This window comes from Octodon degus, unplaced genomic scaffold (assembly GCF_000260255.1).
Source record: "Octodon degus isolate 3935 unplaced genomic scaffold, OctDeg1.0 scaffold00026, whole genome shotgun sequence".
Classification (NCBI taxonomy): Eukaryota; Metazoa; Chordata; class Mammalia; order Rodentia; family Octodontidae; genus Octodon; species Octodon degus.
The window spans coordinates 3,080,203-3,097,553 of record NW_004524602.1 but is presented as its reverse complement, the minus strand read 5'-3'; the positions used below and the strand labels follow the sequence as shown (position 1 = coordinate 3,097,553).

The following is a 17,351-nucleotide window of genomic DNA, read 5'->3' as shown; positions in this document are numbered from 1 at the left end:
TCAGCCTCAGGTTGTTGGAGTTCGAACCTCACAACTCTCCCGCTGGCCAAAAGTGCCCTGAAGGCATTCGAGGAACAAAAAAAAAAAAAAAAAAAAAAGTTGGTGAATTTTCTCCTTCCATTGTCATAACCCCACTATAGGGGGACTCCACCGGAAAACAAAAAAATTCTTAGTAATAAAAAAATCTAATCTGCGCAACCATTTTCACTTCACACAGAGAAAACAACCTAGGAACTTTGTGCCCAGTGCATCTTACCTAGTACTCATTATGGAAAAAAGAAGAAAAGTTGCAATATAAAACCGCTTAAGACCTGGTCATTTACAGTTCATACAAAGTAAGACCTACAAGGGACAGCGGATCTAAAATTAGTTTCGTCTGTGGCAAGAGAAAAGAAAAACCATTCTGAGTCGCTAGTTCCTCATCTGTATCCACAGGCGGAATCTGTTAAGATCAATATATTTTAGCTAATCAACAAGACAATTACTGACAAATACAATCAGCACACACAGGATACAAATAAAACGCTAAGAACCACAAGCTTTCACGGGAGGCGGGAGGGCAGGAATCAAAAATTTCCTGGGGTTCAGCAGAGCCTGTTCGCTGGCAGGTACCAACTTCTCTGCCACTCTCTCCTCCCCCATTCCAGTACACGTCTGGCCTTAAGCGCTCAGTCACTGATGTGCCACTCGAGCTTTTCCCTGCCATCCACCTCGTTCAAAAGGAACCTGAGGCACGCAGCAATGAGTGAGCCGCAGCAACCATTTACAGAGAGGCTGGATTCTGTCCTGGCTAATCATACACACACTATTACTCTACGCAGCTGGAACTCCACTGACCTCGGCCTCCCACCTCAAAAGCCAGCCCTGAGAACCGGGACCCCTTCACACCCAACTCGACCCCGGCGCGTGCCCGCCTCTTATCGCGGTCTCTAAGGCCTGAACTCCCGTAGCCTAAACGCAAACCCGGCTGGCTACGCCAAAATCTCCCTCCCGCGAACGCCCACACACCAGCCGCTTCCCCACGTCCCACCTCTGCTCCGTAAAGCCTGGGCTTCCTCCACACACGACACAGAACCACCCAGCCGAGCGAAAATATCCAGCGAGGGGCTTTTCCACACCCACCCCCACAGCACGGCCGCCACGCCGGAAGCGCCCCCGCGTCTCTACGCCGAGCCCGATGTCACTTCCTGCGCGACTCTTAGGAAACCGGAAGTGGGCAGGTGCCGGCCAGGTGCTAGGGAGTTTGAGACGTTGGAGGATGAGGTCACTGGGGACTTGAGGCCCTATAGAAATGTGCGTGGGTTGCAGTGTAACGTGCTTGCCTGCTAATATTTGCCGGGTTGCAGGCGGTAGTTGGGATTCTACACCCTTAACACCTGGCCCATTTTCCTGGAGTGCGCTCTCCTTGTGGTTTATTGAAAAAAAAAAAAATCTTTCCTAGACCACGTGATGCTGCACACCTGTAATCCCAGCACTTGGGGGACTGAGGCAGGAGAATGGCAGCAAATTCGAAGCCAGCCTGAACTGCAGAGTGAAACTGTCTCAAAAAACGATCAAAAAAATAATAAAGTGTACAGCTCTTTGTCATCTTGCAAGTTGGTGGACAAAACACCTGAGAAGCAAGATATTAAAAGAAATTCAAGCCAAGAAGGCTAGTGCTACTGCCACAGTTAAAAAGGGTAATGTGAAGGCTAAGAAATCCAGAAGGGTGAGCCCCACTGCAGCCGAAACCCTGTCCTGGATAGAGGGATTCTTAGATACTACCAATCTGCTATGTATTCCAGAAAGGCTTTGTACAAGAGAAAGTATTCAGCTGCTAAACCAGAAGTTTAGAAGAAAAAGAAGATTCTTCCTGCTAGCACAAACCAGTTGGTGGTGAGAAGAATGGTGGTACCAGGTGGTTAAGCTTCACGGAATGCCTGGATACTACCTGACTGAAGATGTGCCCAAAAAGCTGATGAGCCACGGCAAGAAACCTTTTAGTCAGCACGTGAGGAAAGTGCAAGCAATCGTCAGTCCCAGAACCATCTTGACCATCCTCACTGGGCACCACAGAGGCTAGAGAGTGGTTTTCCCAAAGCAGCTGCCCAGTGCCTTGCTACTTTCTAAATTTCTAACTAAGAATCTAATTATATAACTGATGTGTTTATAGAAAAAAAATAAAGTGTAGAATTCAGTGGTTTTTATTCATAAATTTGTGCCATTGTCACCACAAATTCCAAGGTATTTTCATCACTCTCCCATGGCATAAGTACTACTATGCTGCCATAAAGATAAACTTGAGTCATTGTAGGAGAATGGATGCACTTGAGACTGTAATGTTAAGTGAAGTAAATCACACAAGCTTAAATATGGCCTGGTTTCTCTTATACAAGAAATCAAAACAAAGTGCAAAATAAGGCAGGTAGTTGGAGGTAGAAAGATAGATGTCTCATAAGGGAAGACTGAGAGATGGAATGGAGAATGCATAGGGAAAGGGGAAAGAAATAATTCAGATGTGTTAAGTGCATGCTCCAACTCCCCACAAGGAATGTAAACATTATATACTGTGGGCATACTAAAAGCCTTATACCATTAGTAGTCACTCCCCTTCGCTCCATCCCCATCCCCTCAAAACCATGAATCTGCTTTTGATCTCCATGGATTCAACTATTCTAGGTATTTCCTATACTGAGATTGTATAATATGTGGCCTACAGGGATAATGAGAGTCTGTTTTTGTCTATTTAGAATAATGTTTTCCAGGTTCATCCATCAGGTAGCACCTACCTGTGCTGCATTCCTTTCTATGACTGATTAGTACTTGTTTGGCTGGAACACCTTTATGCACTTATTGAGGGGTTGGGTTATTTAATTCGAGTTATTTGATGCTTTTGATATCATGACTAACATTAGAAACTTTCAGGAACAAGCTTGTGTAACCATCTGTTTTCATATATTATATATATATATATGTATATATAATTTCTGTGCCATATGGAAACTATGTTTCTCCTTTTTCAGAACTGCAGATTCTCCCAAAGCAGCTCTGTATATTATCTTACATTTCCACCACGATCAATGAATGTTCCTTTTTAGGGGCACTAAAATATATCAAACTTCTCTGAAGAGATACTCAGAATTCTCCAAATGATGTAACTACAGAGTATTCAGAGGGAACATTTATAGGAGAGATAACAGCTGCCCTCTGCATGTGTACTCTGTCAGCTGTGTTTCCCACATGGGAATAGTACAACCGGAAAAAGTTCAAAGCCTGTGTCTGACTTGCATTGCCACATGAGGTGGTCCAGTAACTAATCCCCTCAACTAAAGAAGAGAAGATTAATTCTGCTTCAAAACCTCAACAATGTGAAAACTAGGTATAATGGATTTAGGTCTTGAGGCCTGATTTTGTCGCATACAACACCATCACTTCTGCTCCAAAAGCCCAACAAAGTAGTCTAAATTCATTAACCAAATTGGTTATGGATAATCATATTTCCTCTTAAACAGTCAGGGAAAAATTCATGCTATAGTAAATGCCACTTACTGCACCTATACAAATAGGGCAAACAGATCACTTGGCTCTCTAAAACAAATCAATTTGATCCTGAGACATGTTTCTGTTGTCTGGATTTCATAAACTGGGCCAGTGGTGGCAAACCTGCATGGCCACGTGGGCTGTTTGTATCATTGAAAGCTCTGTTATTGTGCTTTTCTTTTAATGTATGACTTTATTTCCTAAACTAAAACTTTGGTATTCAGATTGAATTGAGGTATTGGCACTTTGCAATAAATAAATGGGTTATGGGTTGCAATTTGGGCACTTGGTCTCATTATCACAGATCTATGCTGTTGGCTTCTAGATCTACTTTACAAGGACTAAGAGTTTTTTTTTCTGGTAATTGCCTGAGTTACAATAGCTGATACAGTCAATCCAGAAACTTAAGAGCAACTGCCCAGAAGCCATTGTTACTTATGATGGTCCAATAACTCCTACTTCAAAAGAGGAAAAGATTAATTCCCTAACCCCATTTCCACCTCTGGACCCCACCTTTCTGCATGCAGGTTGGCTAAGCCCTGCTCAACATGAATGGAAAAATATATTTAGGGGTCAGGCCCCTCAATCATTTGGGGAGGCTCTCAAAAGTGAAGATTGTGTTTTGTTTTTTTCTATACCTCCAGAGCTTGTTCAGAGAATGCCCTTCATAGATGTGTGATAATCCAGTGACGAAGGAAGACAGTAAAGTGACAGTCTTATCCCCTGCACATACTCCCTGAAAGCAGTAACTTCACTTCTCCATTCCCCTCTCTTACAGGAGAACCCAAAACAAGACTGGGCCCTAGGTGGGCTTGGGCATGTGCAATATCTTGGGCAGGTGCAATATCTTCAACGAAGAAGTTCAAAAACTTTCCATCTGCAGGACTTCTGTGTAACATTTTTATTTAGCTCAGCTGGATATTTCCTATACATTTATGGGCACTTTGATTAAATGGTTCTCTATTAGATGATTCTTAAGCTCATATATAACAAATGCAAACACAATCACAGTGAAGGCTAGAACAAAAAAGTAATTCTGTACAAACAAACAAACAAACAAAATAGACATTTTAAGCCTAGTATCACATACAAAAAAAAATTACATGGAGTATAGATAAGGGATATCAGTGAAAGGTAAGTGAAATATTCCTTCATGCCAGCCCTGGTCCTTCCTCTTAGATGCAAGTCTCAGCCACACCATGCACAGGCACAAAGGCCTTACAAGGCTAGAATGCATCCCTGTTTATTACTGCCTGGAGGCAGGGAAGAGAAATGTGATTCCCCTAGGCATGGAGTCACCAGCCCATGGGAGCACATCACTCAACCTAGGGCAAATGGCGATGCTACATCTGTGCCAGTTTCCTAGGATGGCTCTTCCCTTGCTTCAGGAAGCTGATCCACAGGTCCTGGTATCGCCTGCTTGAAATGATTCTCCAGGGGCTGGGGATATAGCTCAGCAGCTTAAGTGCCTACCTGACAAACACAAGGTCCTCAGTTCAATCCCTAGTACTGAAAAAAAGAAAAAAAAAAAAAAAGGAAAGAAGTGTTTCTCCAGCCTGGCAGTTGTTAGTCCCAGAGACTTGCAGAGAGCTCTTCAGAGGCTCCCCAAGGCTGAAAGACATAAGCCTGCAGGGCTCCCAGCTCAGGCTGCTCTGCAGAAGCCCCATGGGCTCCTGTGTTCCTCTGCTGTCCCCATCATCTGTTTAAAATGCAGAGTGGCAAGCTGGGTTAGAGGGCTGGCATGATTCCCCAAGAGTCTATGAGTTTCAGGCTGAAGCCCCAATCTAGTCCTCACACAGACCAGGTAGACAGATCTAGGCTTCGTGGCATTGAAGGACAGAAGGACGTAGCTGTGCCTGGAAGTGCTGGCATCGGGGATGTTTCATAGTCAGACCATAGATAGGGGTCATGTCCACCTTCCCTCCTGGTGATATGCTGAATTCTAGTTGGTGCAGCAGAATGGCCAGGAAAAGAAAGACCTCCCAGCGGCCAATGATCTCCCCAATGCATCGGCGCTTGCCCAAGCCAAAGAGAGTCACTTTCTCACTCAGTGCCTTGTCCACAGTGCCATCCAGGGAGAGAAAACGTTCTGGCCGGAATACAGATGGGTCCCCCCACAGTTTCCTGTAATTAGAGGGAGGCAGCTTAAGGACAGCTGGGGCTTCCAGAGCATTAAGTGCATTGAATCCCCAAAGACAGGAATGGGCAAGTGGTACACAGACAAGATCTGTGCCCAGGGGACAGTGGCCCAGCCCACCAAGGAGTTTCTGCTGCCCCTTACAACTTACTGGTCATGGTTAATCTGCCACTGGTTCACAAAAATACAGCACCCCTTGGGGATGTAAAAGCCACTCAAATTTGTGTCTCTTGTGGTGCTGGAGAGGGAAAAAGCAGAGTCAGGTTCAAGGTCACAGAGGAATCCCCCATTTTCCATGCCATGTTCCTCCTTGGTACTTCATCCATGTGTGGACTACAGCAAGACCCAGTTACCAGAGACCCGGACAGCCTCACCTGTGTGGGATGGTGAAGGGCACAAAGGAGGAATGTCGGAAGACCTCTAGGATGAAGGCTTCCATGTAGGGCAGCTGGGGTCGGTCAGTGAGCCGGGGCCACCGCTCTCTGCCAATCACAGCGTCTGCAGAACACAAGATCCAGATGGTCCAAGGGGCTGCCCAGGCATTGGCAGAACCCTGCTTAGCCCTCCAAGATGGATCCCCCACCTACCCAGCTCCTCCTGGATCTTTCTCTGTATCCTTTGGTTCGTCACCAGATATAGGAGGCTCCAGGAGATGGCAGTTGTGACTGTGTCAAAACCTAGACAGGACAGAACAAAGGGAGAAGTTAAGCAGTTGACACAGATCAGAACACTCAGGGCACAGAAAGGAAACAATGGGCTGGCCCATACCAGCTCCAAAGAGGTCCATAACAATGTTAACGATCTTGCGGTCTGAAAGCAGAATATTGGCATTCTCATCCAGTTTCCTGTCCTGACAGTGCTCTATCAGGCTGTCTGTGATGTCCCGGATATGACCCTGGGTAGGAAAGACACACTGATGAGCAAGATCTCAAGCCCAGGTCCATCCGCCATCCAGCCCTGGCCCCTCACTGTTGCTAATACCTTTTTAACATCTTCATTAAAGAAGTTAGCACCTACTACAGCTGCTGTCCTAGCTCCTCTTGGCCTCCCTGGGCTCTCTGACACTTTAAAATACTAAAGACCCTCACCACAGAGTTTCCTACTATTATTTGAATGTGCTCTTTCACCTTTCTCTACCATGAAGTCAGGAGACAAACTCTTTAACTCTCTCCCATTCCTGCAACAACTGGTCCAGAGTTCTGCACGGAATGACTTTCAGAGACACATAGAAATCTAGAAGCACCAGTCAAAAAACAATTCTCCTGAAGCAGGAGGATCACTGGGAATTCAAGGCCAGCCTGGGCTACATAATGAGACTTTGTCTCAAAAAACAAAACAAAACAAAAAACAAATGAATAACAAAAAAAACAACAGGCAAACAAAAACAGTTCTACTCCCCTAGGGAGGATGGTGCCCACTCCATAAAAGCTTCAAACTCCCAGGGTGGCACCTGCCTCATGCTATTCCCATCATGCTTGAAGATTCCCCAAGCCTCATGCTATTCCCATCATCTCTGACCTCCTGGCCACTGATGCTACCCACCTCCCTGGCCCACCTTCTTTCCCCAACCTGTACCTTCTCAAATGTTTTGTAGTGCTCCTTGACCACCTTTTGTATGAAGACAGAGAACTTCCTATTCAGCGCCTTGAAGGCATCCATGGCAGAGTTGGGAAAGTATCGGAGGATAGGGATGAAGTCAGCTGGGCTTCCGGAGCCAGTCACCTCCCCAAATTCATCATTCAGGTCAATTAAATCAAGCAGCTCTTGGTTGTCATGGTCATAGCGCTGCCCAAAGCATATGGCAGCGATGACATTGGCCACTGAGACCACCACATATCTGTAGGGGTCAAAGTGCCCAGGCCCTGTCATGAGCTCCTGAAACTTATTGATAAGATACTCAGCCTCCTTCTTCACATGTTCCTCCAAATAGCAGGAGGATGCAGAAGCCGGATCTGAGGCCAAGGAGAAACTCTTCAGGGCATCCTGTGCCAGACGCCTGCGGGCAGCCCACACAGGGCCAGAATCTGGGGTGAACGTCATGCTGTCACCATCAGAGACGAAGGTGAAGCTGTAGAAGTCCGGCCGGCCCTTGAAGTCATCGCCCTGCCGCACCAAGGCCTGGCGGATGGTGTCTAGGCCGCTCAGCACTACCACAGGAGTGGTACCCATACGAATCTGGAGCACATTCCCATAGCGTGCACTCAGCTTGGCCAGTGCCAGGTGTGGATTCTTGCCCAGGGTCAGCACATGCCCAATCAGAGGCCACCCCCAGGGCCCTGGGGGGCTCTTCAGGCCTTTGGGGACCCGAGAGCTAGAGGCTCGGATCAGCCAGAGAACCAAGCAGAAGACAGCGGCAGCCAAGAGCAGCTCCACAGCTGAGGTGGACATTGGGAGTTCAGACACAGAAAACACAATTAATGTCAGGATCTTCGAGGCAGCTGCTGAGAGATGGGACAAGAAAAGAAAAATGAGACCATCAGATGAAGGACAGGAGGAGCCAATATCCTAAAAGGTCAGGATGTCGGTCAAGGAAAGGAGAAACTTCCCAGCCAGAACTCCTGAAGGACAAGAGAGAGAGGGGAGGGTAAGTGGAACTTGTTGAGAGGCCAATGTGTTCCAAGAATTCCAGCCACTCTTCATTCTGCCGTGGCAATAAGCCCCTGCAGGAGGATGCAGGGAGGCTCAGAGAATAAGTAACTCGCTCAAGGTCACATAGCCGGGAAGTGATTGCTTCCACAACACCTCTTAATTGCTGTACCAATCTAAAACAGTTGTCTGATCTCAGTCTCTGATTTTCATATATCAGTATTATCATTTACTTCACATTTTCAAAAAAATCAGCTTTAAATCCATCCAGGTAGGATCATTCTAAACAATATCTGTGTGAAAGTACAGCTTTTTTTCCCCCAACATATTCAAATAAGTATGTAATCAATGTGTGTCATGCCAGGTCTCTGAGTCCTACATACCACTGTGAAAATCATGCTATGGGAAGGAGTGAGGTTAGGAATTATCTGTTCCTTGGCCTCTTTTCACATTTGTGGGACACTAATCTCCAGAAGGGTCCTTTACTTACTCAAAACCACCTGCCAATTGGTAACAGAGCCAGAACTCAGCTTCTAGGGAAAGTTCCCTGAAAAGTGGCCAGCTGCTACCATAAGCACCTCCTTTGGAAGGTCAAGAAGGAATTTCTGAGCCAGGCCTGATGGCACACGTTTGTAATCCCAGAACTTGGGAGGCTGAAACAGGAGGATCATTGAGAGTTTGAGGCCAGCCTGGGCTACAAAGTGAGCTCAAGGCCAGCCTGAACTGCATAGCAAGACCCTGTCTCAAGAAAGACAAAAACAAGAGAGAGAGAGAGAGAGAGAGAGAGAGAGAGAGAGAGAGAGAGAGAGAGAAAGGAATTTCCCCAGAACCTCTGCTCCCTATACTCAATGCCAGGGATCTAAGGAATACTGACAAATAGGAAGGCCACTGCCCAAGCCACACTGCTCTCAACCCCACTTTCTGATTCCCACAGATCCTTTTTTTTTTTTTTTTTTTTTTTTCAGTACCGGGGATTGAACTCAGGATCTACTGGGGAATGAACTCAGGACCCTGTACTGCCCGGGCCCTCCAACAGATCCTTTAAGAGCAGCTAGATTGAACTCCTAGCAACAGAAATCCAGGCCAGATTTTTTATCATCCTCAATTCTCAATGAATGAATAGTCCCAGCTTCCCCCTGTTGTCAGTCAACAGAAGGCTGAGAATAAATGGAAGTTTCCCACCAGGTCAGGGCTATAAAGAAACTCCAGACTGGATTATCACAAATTAGGAATGGATCTGAATGTGAAAGGATGCCGAGGAGCTGAAACCTCTAGGCTCTACCCAGAAATTCATGGATCACTCTCTCCAAGGTACTAGGCTCTGCCTGGGGCTTCTATGTCCACTCACTGGAGGTCCAGAAGGCCAGTTTCTAGTGTAGGTGGCCTCGGACTGGTCATTTTACCTTTCTAGGCTCAGGCAGCATAATCTGAAAGTGAGAGTAAGACAAGATCTTGCACAACTTAAAGAGTTCAGCCTGGTCCTACAAAAGAGAGGTAGGGGGATGGTTTAGTGGAATAAGCGCTTCCCTGGCAAGTGCAATGGCCTGAGTTCAATCCCCGGTTCTGCCAAAAAAAAAAAAAAAAAGGTCCTAGAAAAGAGGAGACCCATACCCTCTTTGAGGAAATTCACAATCTTCCAGGCAGGTCTCCCCGCGGGAGAGATGCATGATTCCAGGCGCAGGGGAGCTTCCTGAAGGGGCTGGATCCCAAAACACACTAGATCCCCAAACCTCTGAAAGAACCAAGGATATGCCAGCCTCAGAGGTGACTGAAGTGACCTCCAGCTTTTGTAGGGAGATGTGACTGCTGAGTTTTCAGGAATTTGTGCTTCCAGCTGCCTGCAGCCTGCTGTCTATCACACTGATCACCTCCCAACAAAGGACAGTCCATGGGACTGAGGAAGGGGCTGCACAGGCCCCCAGATTCCTATAGCCTCCCTAATGGCCTCAGTGGGGAAGCCCCAAAGCACCACCCAGAGGTATTCCACCCAGAGTCATGGGGAGTGGAGTTGGAGCCTGGGTCTTGGAGTCCTAGAAGGGATGAGGTGGGGCACCTATGTCTAGAGGTTTGGAACTTGATAGGGGACCTCAGGCAAGACTCGCTTTTCTTCTGGACTCAGTTTCCCCTTTAGGGGGTCAGACTGCCTGGTCACTAAAGGTGTTCCTAGCCTTCTGTTTTGGAGGTGATAGTCCAGTGACTACCCGGGAAGACCTGTAATATTCCAAACTTCCCTTTTAATTATTTCCTTTTTATTATTATTTCATAGTGATCCTCCTGTCTCAGCCTCAGCCCCCCTAGTGCTGGGATTATAGGCATGTGCCATGATGCCCTGTTCAGAGGTCGGCACGGTGCACCTTGTGTTCCAGGGATGACATGGCATGCAGTACCAGGAATCAAACTCAGGATCTTGCGCTTGCCAGGCAGCCGCTTATGCCACAACCTATCTCCCCAGCCCCGCCCCCAAATTTCCCTTTTATTGGAAAGAAAGGAACAAACCAGAAGCCCCCAGCACTCACCCGCGGCAGTGAGGTGCTAAGCTGAGAAAAGCAGTCTCTGGGGCAGGGACCCCAAGGAGGACGGGAGGCTCCAAGTTCTGTCACCTTCAGACTGAGGGTGAAGGCACCACCTTTATAGGAGACTCTGTGAGAGGCCCGCCTCCTTCCCTGGAACCCTGCGACAGGGGTGGGGGTTGGGGGTGGGGGCTGGAGGTTAGGGGTTGGTTTTGGGGGTGGGGTGAGGAAAGGACCTCATTTAAGTGCTGACACGGAACAGAGTGTAGGCTACGAACCCCTGGGGTCCCACTGCCAAGGCGCCCCGTGCATGCACAAGGCAGAACACACCAGGGAGGGTTTTGGTGGGAGAAATCCCAGGGCAGCACGAGGAGAAGGGGACTGGGAAGGCACTGGAATTCTCAGGCATTTCTGCACCCCCATGACACTGGGGGTGCAAGTGCCAGGCAGGCAAAGCAGGGCTGCTGGGTAGGGACCTCCTTCCCCAGGTCACTGGTCCCGCTTGCGTGAGAAGCCGGCGACCCTAGCCTGAGGTCACAGGCAGAGGCGCCAAGACCCAGGTCTCTCCTTGCCCGGAACTGGCGCAGTGCCTGTAGAGTTGCCTCACGGTGCGGTCTGGGGGACCCTGGGACCACCCAGCGTCAGGGCTCCCGCTCAGCTGCCAGGGCTTTGGGAGCTGAGGTTGGGGGCAGAAGAAATCACGGCGGGCTGCAAGGACGGGAAGGGGGAGGGGACACCGGGACAGAGGTCGCGCCCCTAGTCGGCGCGGTGCCCGGTTGCGTGAGAAGCGCCGTCGGCGCGCGGGACGGCGCTGTCACGCGAGGGGGGTGGGGACGCAGGCGCGGCTCTTAAAGGGGGAGGACAGGAGCCCAAGAGTCCCGGGGGCGCAATCGGCGGTGAATGGAGGAGTGGAGGTTGGGGGTAGGGAGGCTCGCGTGCTGAGAGGGCTGCTGACTTGAGCGCTGCCTGCGCTGTCCACGGTCTGCCCCGCGGCAGATCAAGCAGGCCTGCATGGTCCTGCACGCTTGGTTGTCGGCCTGGCTGGTGTCCCCTTGTAAAAAGTTCAGGGAAAAGGCTACATTTGAGTGTCTACCTCAACCTGTGCCCAACTGTCACCACTAGCCAAAGGCGTTGTCACCTGTCCCCTGACCCAAGCCAGAAACAATCTCCACCCCCTGCACTCCCACTGCAATGGGCTGCTTTGGGCATTGCACAAATATTTACCAAGCGCCCACTGTGTGCCAGGTGCTGGCAAATGAAAAGGATTAGGGAAGAACTCAATGCTTCTCCTTCAGTGCCCGTTTGCATTCCTCAAAGATATAAGGAACAGAACAGCAGAGTTATAGTGCTATAGAAAAGGACCCAGCAGAGGAGTAGAATTATAAGGGGACTAGTTGAAGTTCCAAAGAGAGTTGGCTGGGATGACTTCAAACAAAATCAGGAGTGGTGTCAAGAACCCAAGGTCTCCAGAGCTTGGACCCAAGGTGGAAAGCCCCTAGGGGAGGGGACAGCAGGCTCAAAGGCCCTGGGGCACCATCACAAGAAGCAGTGGGAATGTGTGCAGATTCCAGCACCAGGAATTGTCTGGCATTTAGTGCCCTTTGAGAATGGAATGCCTGTCAGGGAACATGCCAGCCCCCTTCCCCCATGGAGAGTACTCCACTGGGAAATCTGAGAGTGTCTGTGTGACACTGACATGGTGCTAGAGCCCAACCCTGTATGACCACACTGGCTACCGTGCTGAGTTGAGACAGAAGGTGCAAGGGCACTTTGCTGTATGCTGAGGTCTGCCAGTCCCATAGCTACCCCCTCAGCAAGCCCCACCAGTGCTCCTAAAACATTGGTAGCGGGCAGCTATATATACAGACACAGCTTTGCTCCCTGCCCTGAAGCATTTAGCCTCCCAACTGGGTTCCCATTTGTCTTTTGTTCCTTCTGACCCTTCTCCTCACTATGGCACTCAGATTTTTTTTTTTTTGTTCATTTGTTTAATGAAACCAGATCTCACTATGTACTGGTCTTGTACTTGCAGTAATCCTCCTGCCTCAACTTCCCAAGTGCTGGGATTACAAGTGTGTACCTCCATGCCCAGCAAAATTGATCTCTTTGAAAATGCAAGATATTTTTTCTGTCACTGGGGCTGGAGAGATGGCTCAGTGGTCTAAAGCACCTACTTGGAACAAGCTTGGCAAAGCACAGAGACCACGGTTCAATCCTCCAGCACCACATGCCAGCCAGCCATGCCCCCTGGTGGGCTGAGCTGGCCACACACATACACACACACACACACACACACACATACAATAAATGTTAAAAATAAATAAATAAATAAAAAATATTTTTTCTGTCACCACCTTGTTTACTCCTTTGGTATCTGAGGACACAAATGGAACTTTTTGTAGAACATACCAGCTTTTCCAACTCTACTTTGTCAATGTTTCCAGCTCTTCTCCATAGTAATTCTCAAGACATTTGACCCTTGTTATGACCCAAATGCTACCTGCCACTTGTCCCTCTGTGCACTGACATGAAAAACCAACCTGTGGGACACTGGTCTGATATGTCAAGTCCCAACAAAGTTGAGCAGCTGGTAAAAGAGTGAGAGGCAGCTGCATAGAGATGGGGCATCCAGCAAGAGTGACACTGAACCCAAGAGTTAGGGCTTGAAGGGTAGCCTTAGGCAGAATAGGACACAGGGAGGTACTGCTGGGCATTCTCAGCATTCTTCTCATCATTCCACTCCCTGCATCACTGACTTAGCTGAGGAGCCTCATGGTACCCAAGAGAGGTCTGTGCTTCAGGCCCAGGTGGAGCAAGAGCCATAGGAACTAGGACAAGAGCAAGGCACTCTGCTCTGCAGCCCCCTTTCTTTCACCTCCCCAGAGCCTCCACCCATTCAGCAGCTGAGAGAATCACAGCACGCTGTGCATTGGGCTGGAAAACTCCAGTTCTGGGCTCACAGCTGGACACCCAGGAAACCTCTGCTCTGGGTAGAAGATGCACCGCTCTGCCCAGGATCTCAAAGGGGTCTTGATGACAAAAGAACTCCTTAGGTAATAAAGCCAACGCCCCTCCCTCTGCTCAGCTGGAGAGACATGTCAGAAAGACAAAGCCCAGTGGTACCCAGCAAGCCAACATGGAGCCTAGAGTGCTGCCTTCTTGATTTGGGCCTACGTTTTTCAACTAGGATATGCCACCCCAGGCTTCAAGGGAAGCCCCAGAGGGCCAAGGGAAAACAGGTTCAGGCTGGGCTGGCACCTCCATCTCCCCAGGCCCTGGGGCAGGAGTGGGGTGCATTGGGGTCTCGGTAGAGCTAGCCCTTCTCATCAGGAATCCTTGTCTGGGCTGCAGCTGTAGTGACAGAAGGGGGCCTCCCTGAGCTGGACAGAGAAGGAGGTGACAGGCAAGAGGCTCAAGGACCTTGGCCCAGAGCCGAACACCCAACATTGGGTCAAAGTTTGCTTGCTTTGCGTGAGAAGCTCTTTGGCTGGGATTCCATAGTGATTGATTCTCCAGGGCAGGAGGTGGAGTGGTGGGAGGGCTCTGGGCTGCTGAGGAGACATAGACAGCTAGGGGTCTCAGCCTGGTAAAGTCCTTGGGCCCACTGTCTGCTAGGCAGTATGTGGCAGGAGCCCGGGAGGCAGGCAAGACTTAGGACATATCCTACTCCTTGGTGTAAACAGGAGCCATAGCCCAATCTGGTCTGTGCTGAGCCTAGAGAGGCCAGAAAGACTTAAGTGGAGCCCCAAAGTAACCAAGACTGTTGTCCTAGAATAATTATCAAGAGGTCCTCGCTTGGTCACCCCAGGCACAGCAGGGATCTAAGGGTTTTATGGGCCCTGCATCTTCTCCCTCTAGTGACACTACACACATCATTCTTTGGGGACCACCTGACTTACTCTCTGCCATCAGGTTTGATGGGCTGATCCCACCCCAAGCCAGCCAAAGAGAACCATATGGGGCTTTTGATGAAGTCACTGGACAAAGAAGTTTGGGTGGGAGGGCTGCACTGGTTAGAAAATAAATCTGGAGGGGGCTGGTGAGATGGCTCAGTGGGCTAAAGCACCTACCTAGAACAAGCTTAGCAAAGCACAGGGACCGCAGTTCAATCCCCCAGCACCACATGCCAGCCAGCCCTGCCCCCTGGTGGGCTGAGCTGGCCACACACACACACACACACACACACACACACAAATAAAAATTTTAAAAAATATTTTTAAAAAAAGAAAATAAGGGCCGGGGAGATGGCTCAGTGGAATAAGTGCTTCCCTGGCAAGTGCAAGGGCCTGAGTTCAATCCCTGGTTCTGCCAAAAAAAAAGAAGAAAATAAATCTGGAGCTGGGCATGATGGCACATGTCTGTAATCCCAGACTCAGAAGATAAGGCAGGATGATTTCCACAACTTGGAGGCCAGCTGGGCAACATGGTGAGTTCAAGGCCAACCCTGGAACAGAGATCAAGACTTCATCTCAAAAACATGCACAAAAAGTTTGAATCTGGCTGGGGAGATGGCTCAGTAGAATAAGCACTTCCCTGGCAAATGCAAGGGTCAGGGTTCAATCCCTGGTTTGGCAAAAAAACAAAACAAAAAAAGTGTGACTCTGCCAGTGGCCAGTTTTTTTTTTTTTTTTAATGTATTTAGTACAGGATCTACAGGGTCTCCAGGGTCTCGCTACGTGGATCAGACTCTTCTCCTGTTTTCAGCCTCCCAAGCTCTGGGATTGCAGGTGTGCGCCACCACACCCAGTCTAGCCAGTTTTTTAAGAAAGCCACCGAGGAGAAAAAGGGGAGGAATTGGTGACATTATACCTCTATATCTAGTTATTCCTGAAGCTCACCAATAGAACACCCTGATCACATGAACCAAATCACCACCCCCTTCTCCTCCTCTCTTTCCTCTTTTTGTTTTTGGCCAGCTTGGTATGTGGTGCTGGGGATTGAACTGAGGTCCCAGCACTTGCCTAAGCAGGTGCTTTAGTCCACTGAGCTATCTCACTGGCTATTTCCCCTCTTTTTGCATCATCCTCACCTCTGCCTCATTCTCTTGTTTCTCTTCTCCCTTTCCTTTTGCACTATGAGTTGGGTTTTGAGAGTTTGCAACTGCAAGAATTATAACCCCAACCTGACAGCCTGGGATTGTACCCTGCCAAGCCTAGGGACTTCATATACACCCCAGAAGACTTACTCAGGTGGGGCAGAGTCCTAAGACATTACTCCCATTAGGTGGACATGTGGTGCACACCTGAAATCCCAGTATTCTTAGAGGCTGAGATAGGAGGCTCACAAATTTGAGCCTAGCCTGAGTAATTTAGTAACTTAGTGAGAATCTGTCTCAAAATAAAAAATTTTAGAGCCAGATGTGGTAGTGCACACATGTAATCCTGGCATCCAGGGAACTAAGGCAAGAGGATTATCTAGAGTTTGAGGCCAGCCTGGAATACACAACGAGACCTTGCCTCTAAATAAATAAACTAAGTATGTAATTCATTAAAAAGAGCAAGGGACATAGCTTAGTGGGAAGACCCTGGGTTCAATCCCCAGAACCAAAATAGAATTGTTACTGACAGCTTCTCACCAGCACCACCACCACCTCTTCCCCCGCAAAATGTGAGTCTCCAGAGGCCCACATAGGGCTGGGTTGTTGGGGGCAAATACCTCTGGCACAGCAGACTTGACCAGTCAGTCTGTGCCTGTGGTTGTGCACAGGGGCCTAGAGCAGGGTCCAGGGTGGCCCCAAAGAAACGGGAGTTGGGGGACTTGCTTTAGTGGAGAGAGGAGCATGTTTGTCACTAACTGTCACCATGTTGAGACATGGGTAGCATCTTCAACCAGGAGAAGTGCTTTCCCAGAGGGTCACTGAGCAGGAAAGAAGTGATTGAAAGAGGCTGGTGTTCCAGGCAGGGGAACAGAGTGTGGGGAAGCACCGAGGCCAAATGTTAAAGAAATCATACGAGGTTCATGGGAAGGTTGGGTGAGGGGGAAGAGGTTTGGGCAAATGGAGAAGAGAGGAGCGGAGTAACTGGCTCACATGCCAGTTTAGGAGTTTAAAGTTTATTCCTCTCCTTTCTGAAACCAATGAGTGATGAGAGATCCCACAGGCTCAGATTTGCAATTTCAGAAAGTTCACGTAGGTGGCAGTGTGGAGTGGGCTTTGGAGGGATAAGGAGGGCTGCACAGGAGCGATTTAAATTTAAAATTATGGGGCCAGGGAAATAGCTCAGTAGAATAAGCACTTGCCTGGCAAGTGCAAGGGCCTGAGTTCAATCCCTGGTTCCGCAAAATAATAATAATAATAATAAATTTAATTTAATTTAAAATTAGACAGAGCCAAGCTTGGTGATACACACTACCTTGTCCCAGGACTCCAGGAGAATCCTAAGTAGAAACCCAGCCTGTGTAAATTAAGCACTAAGAAAAACTTCATAAATAAAGAGGGGAAGAGGAGTTAAAGGGAGGGGAAGGGAATGAGAGAAAAAAAAAGAATCAAGATATATCATGGGAGGGGGCCTGGCCCTAGCTCAGTCCTTTAAGTGGCTGCTTCCACAAAGCTGTCAGCCTCAGGTTGCTGGAGTTCGAACCTCACAACTCTCCCGCTGGCC

At 48.6% G+C, this 17,351-nt stretch overlaps 2 protein-coding genes across 9 annotated transcripts in view; both read right to left on the bottom strand.

The window, feature by feature from the left end:
- Edc3 (enhancer of mRNA decapping 3) overlaps positions 1 to 1,147 on the bottom strand; it is a 62,337-nt gene extending 61,190 nt beyond the window's left edge. For all 3 annotated transcript variants that reach the window (XM_023712518.1, XM_023712517.1, XM_023712515.1), the window contains exon 1: positions 1,031 to 1,147. The gene's annotated coding sequence lies outside the window, so the exon portion shown is untranslated. The remainder of the gene's footprint in view (positions 1 to 1,030) is intronic.
- A 3,446-nt stretch (positions 1,148 to 4,593) lies between these two features.
- The window catches only part of LOC101585548 (cytochrome P450 1A1), a 15,063-nt gene continuing 2,305 nt past the window's right edge, over positions 4,594 to 17,351 (bottom strand). The window contains exons 1-8 of one of the 6 annotated variants that reach the window (XM_023712514.1): positions 10,759 to 10,858; positions 9,854 to 9,974; positions 7,232 to 8,097; positions 6,425 to 6,551; positions 6,244 to 6,333; positions 6,031 to 6,154; positions 5,808 to 5,894; positions 4,594 to 5,643 (exon numbers count right to left, since the gene is read on the bottom strand). In XM_023712514.1, the coding sequence (XP_023568282.1) occupies positions 5,334 to 5,643; positions 5,808 to 5,894; positions 6,031 to 6,154; positions 6,244 to 6,333; positions 6,425 to 6,551; positions 7,232 to 8,044 (1,551 nt within the window). In that variant the 5' untranslated portion in view covers positions 8,045 to 8,097; positions 9,854 to 9,974; positions 10,759 to 10,858 and the 3' untranslated portion in view covers positions 4,594 to 5,333. Of the gene's footprint in view, positions 5,644 to 5,807; positions 5,895 to 6,030; positions 6,155 to 6,243; positions 6,334 to 6,424; positions 6,552 to 7,231; positions 8,098 to 9,645; positions 9,724 to 9,853; positions 9,975 to 10,758; positions 10,859 to 17,351 lie in introns of those variants that run through there. The other 5 variants (XM_023712511.1, XM_004628730.3, XM_023712510.1 and 2 more) reach the window with 5 other exon arrangements.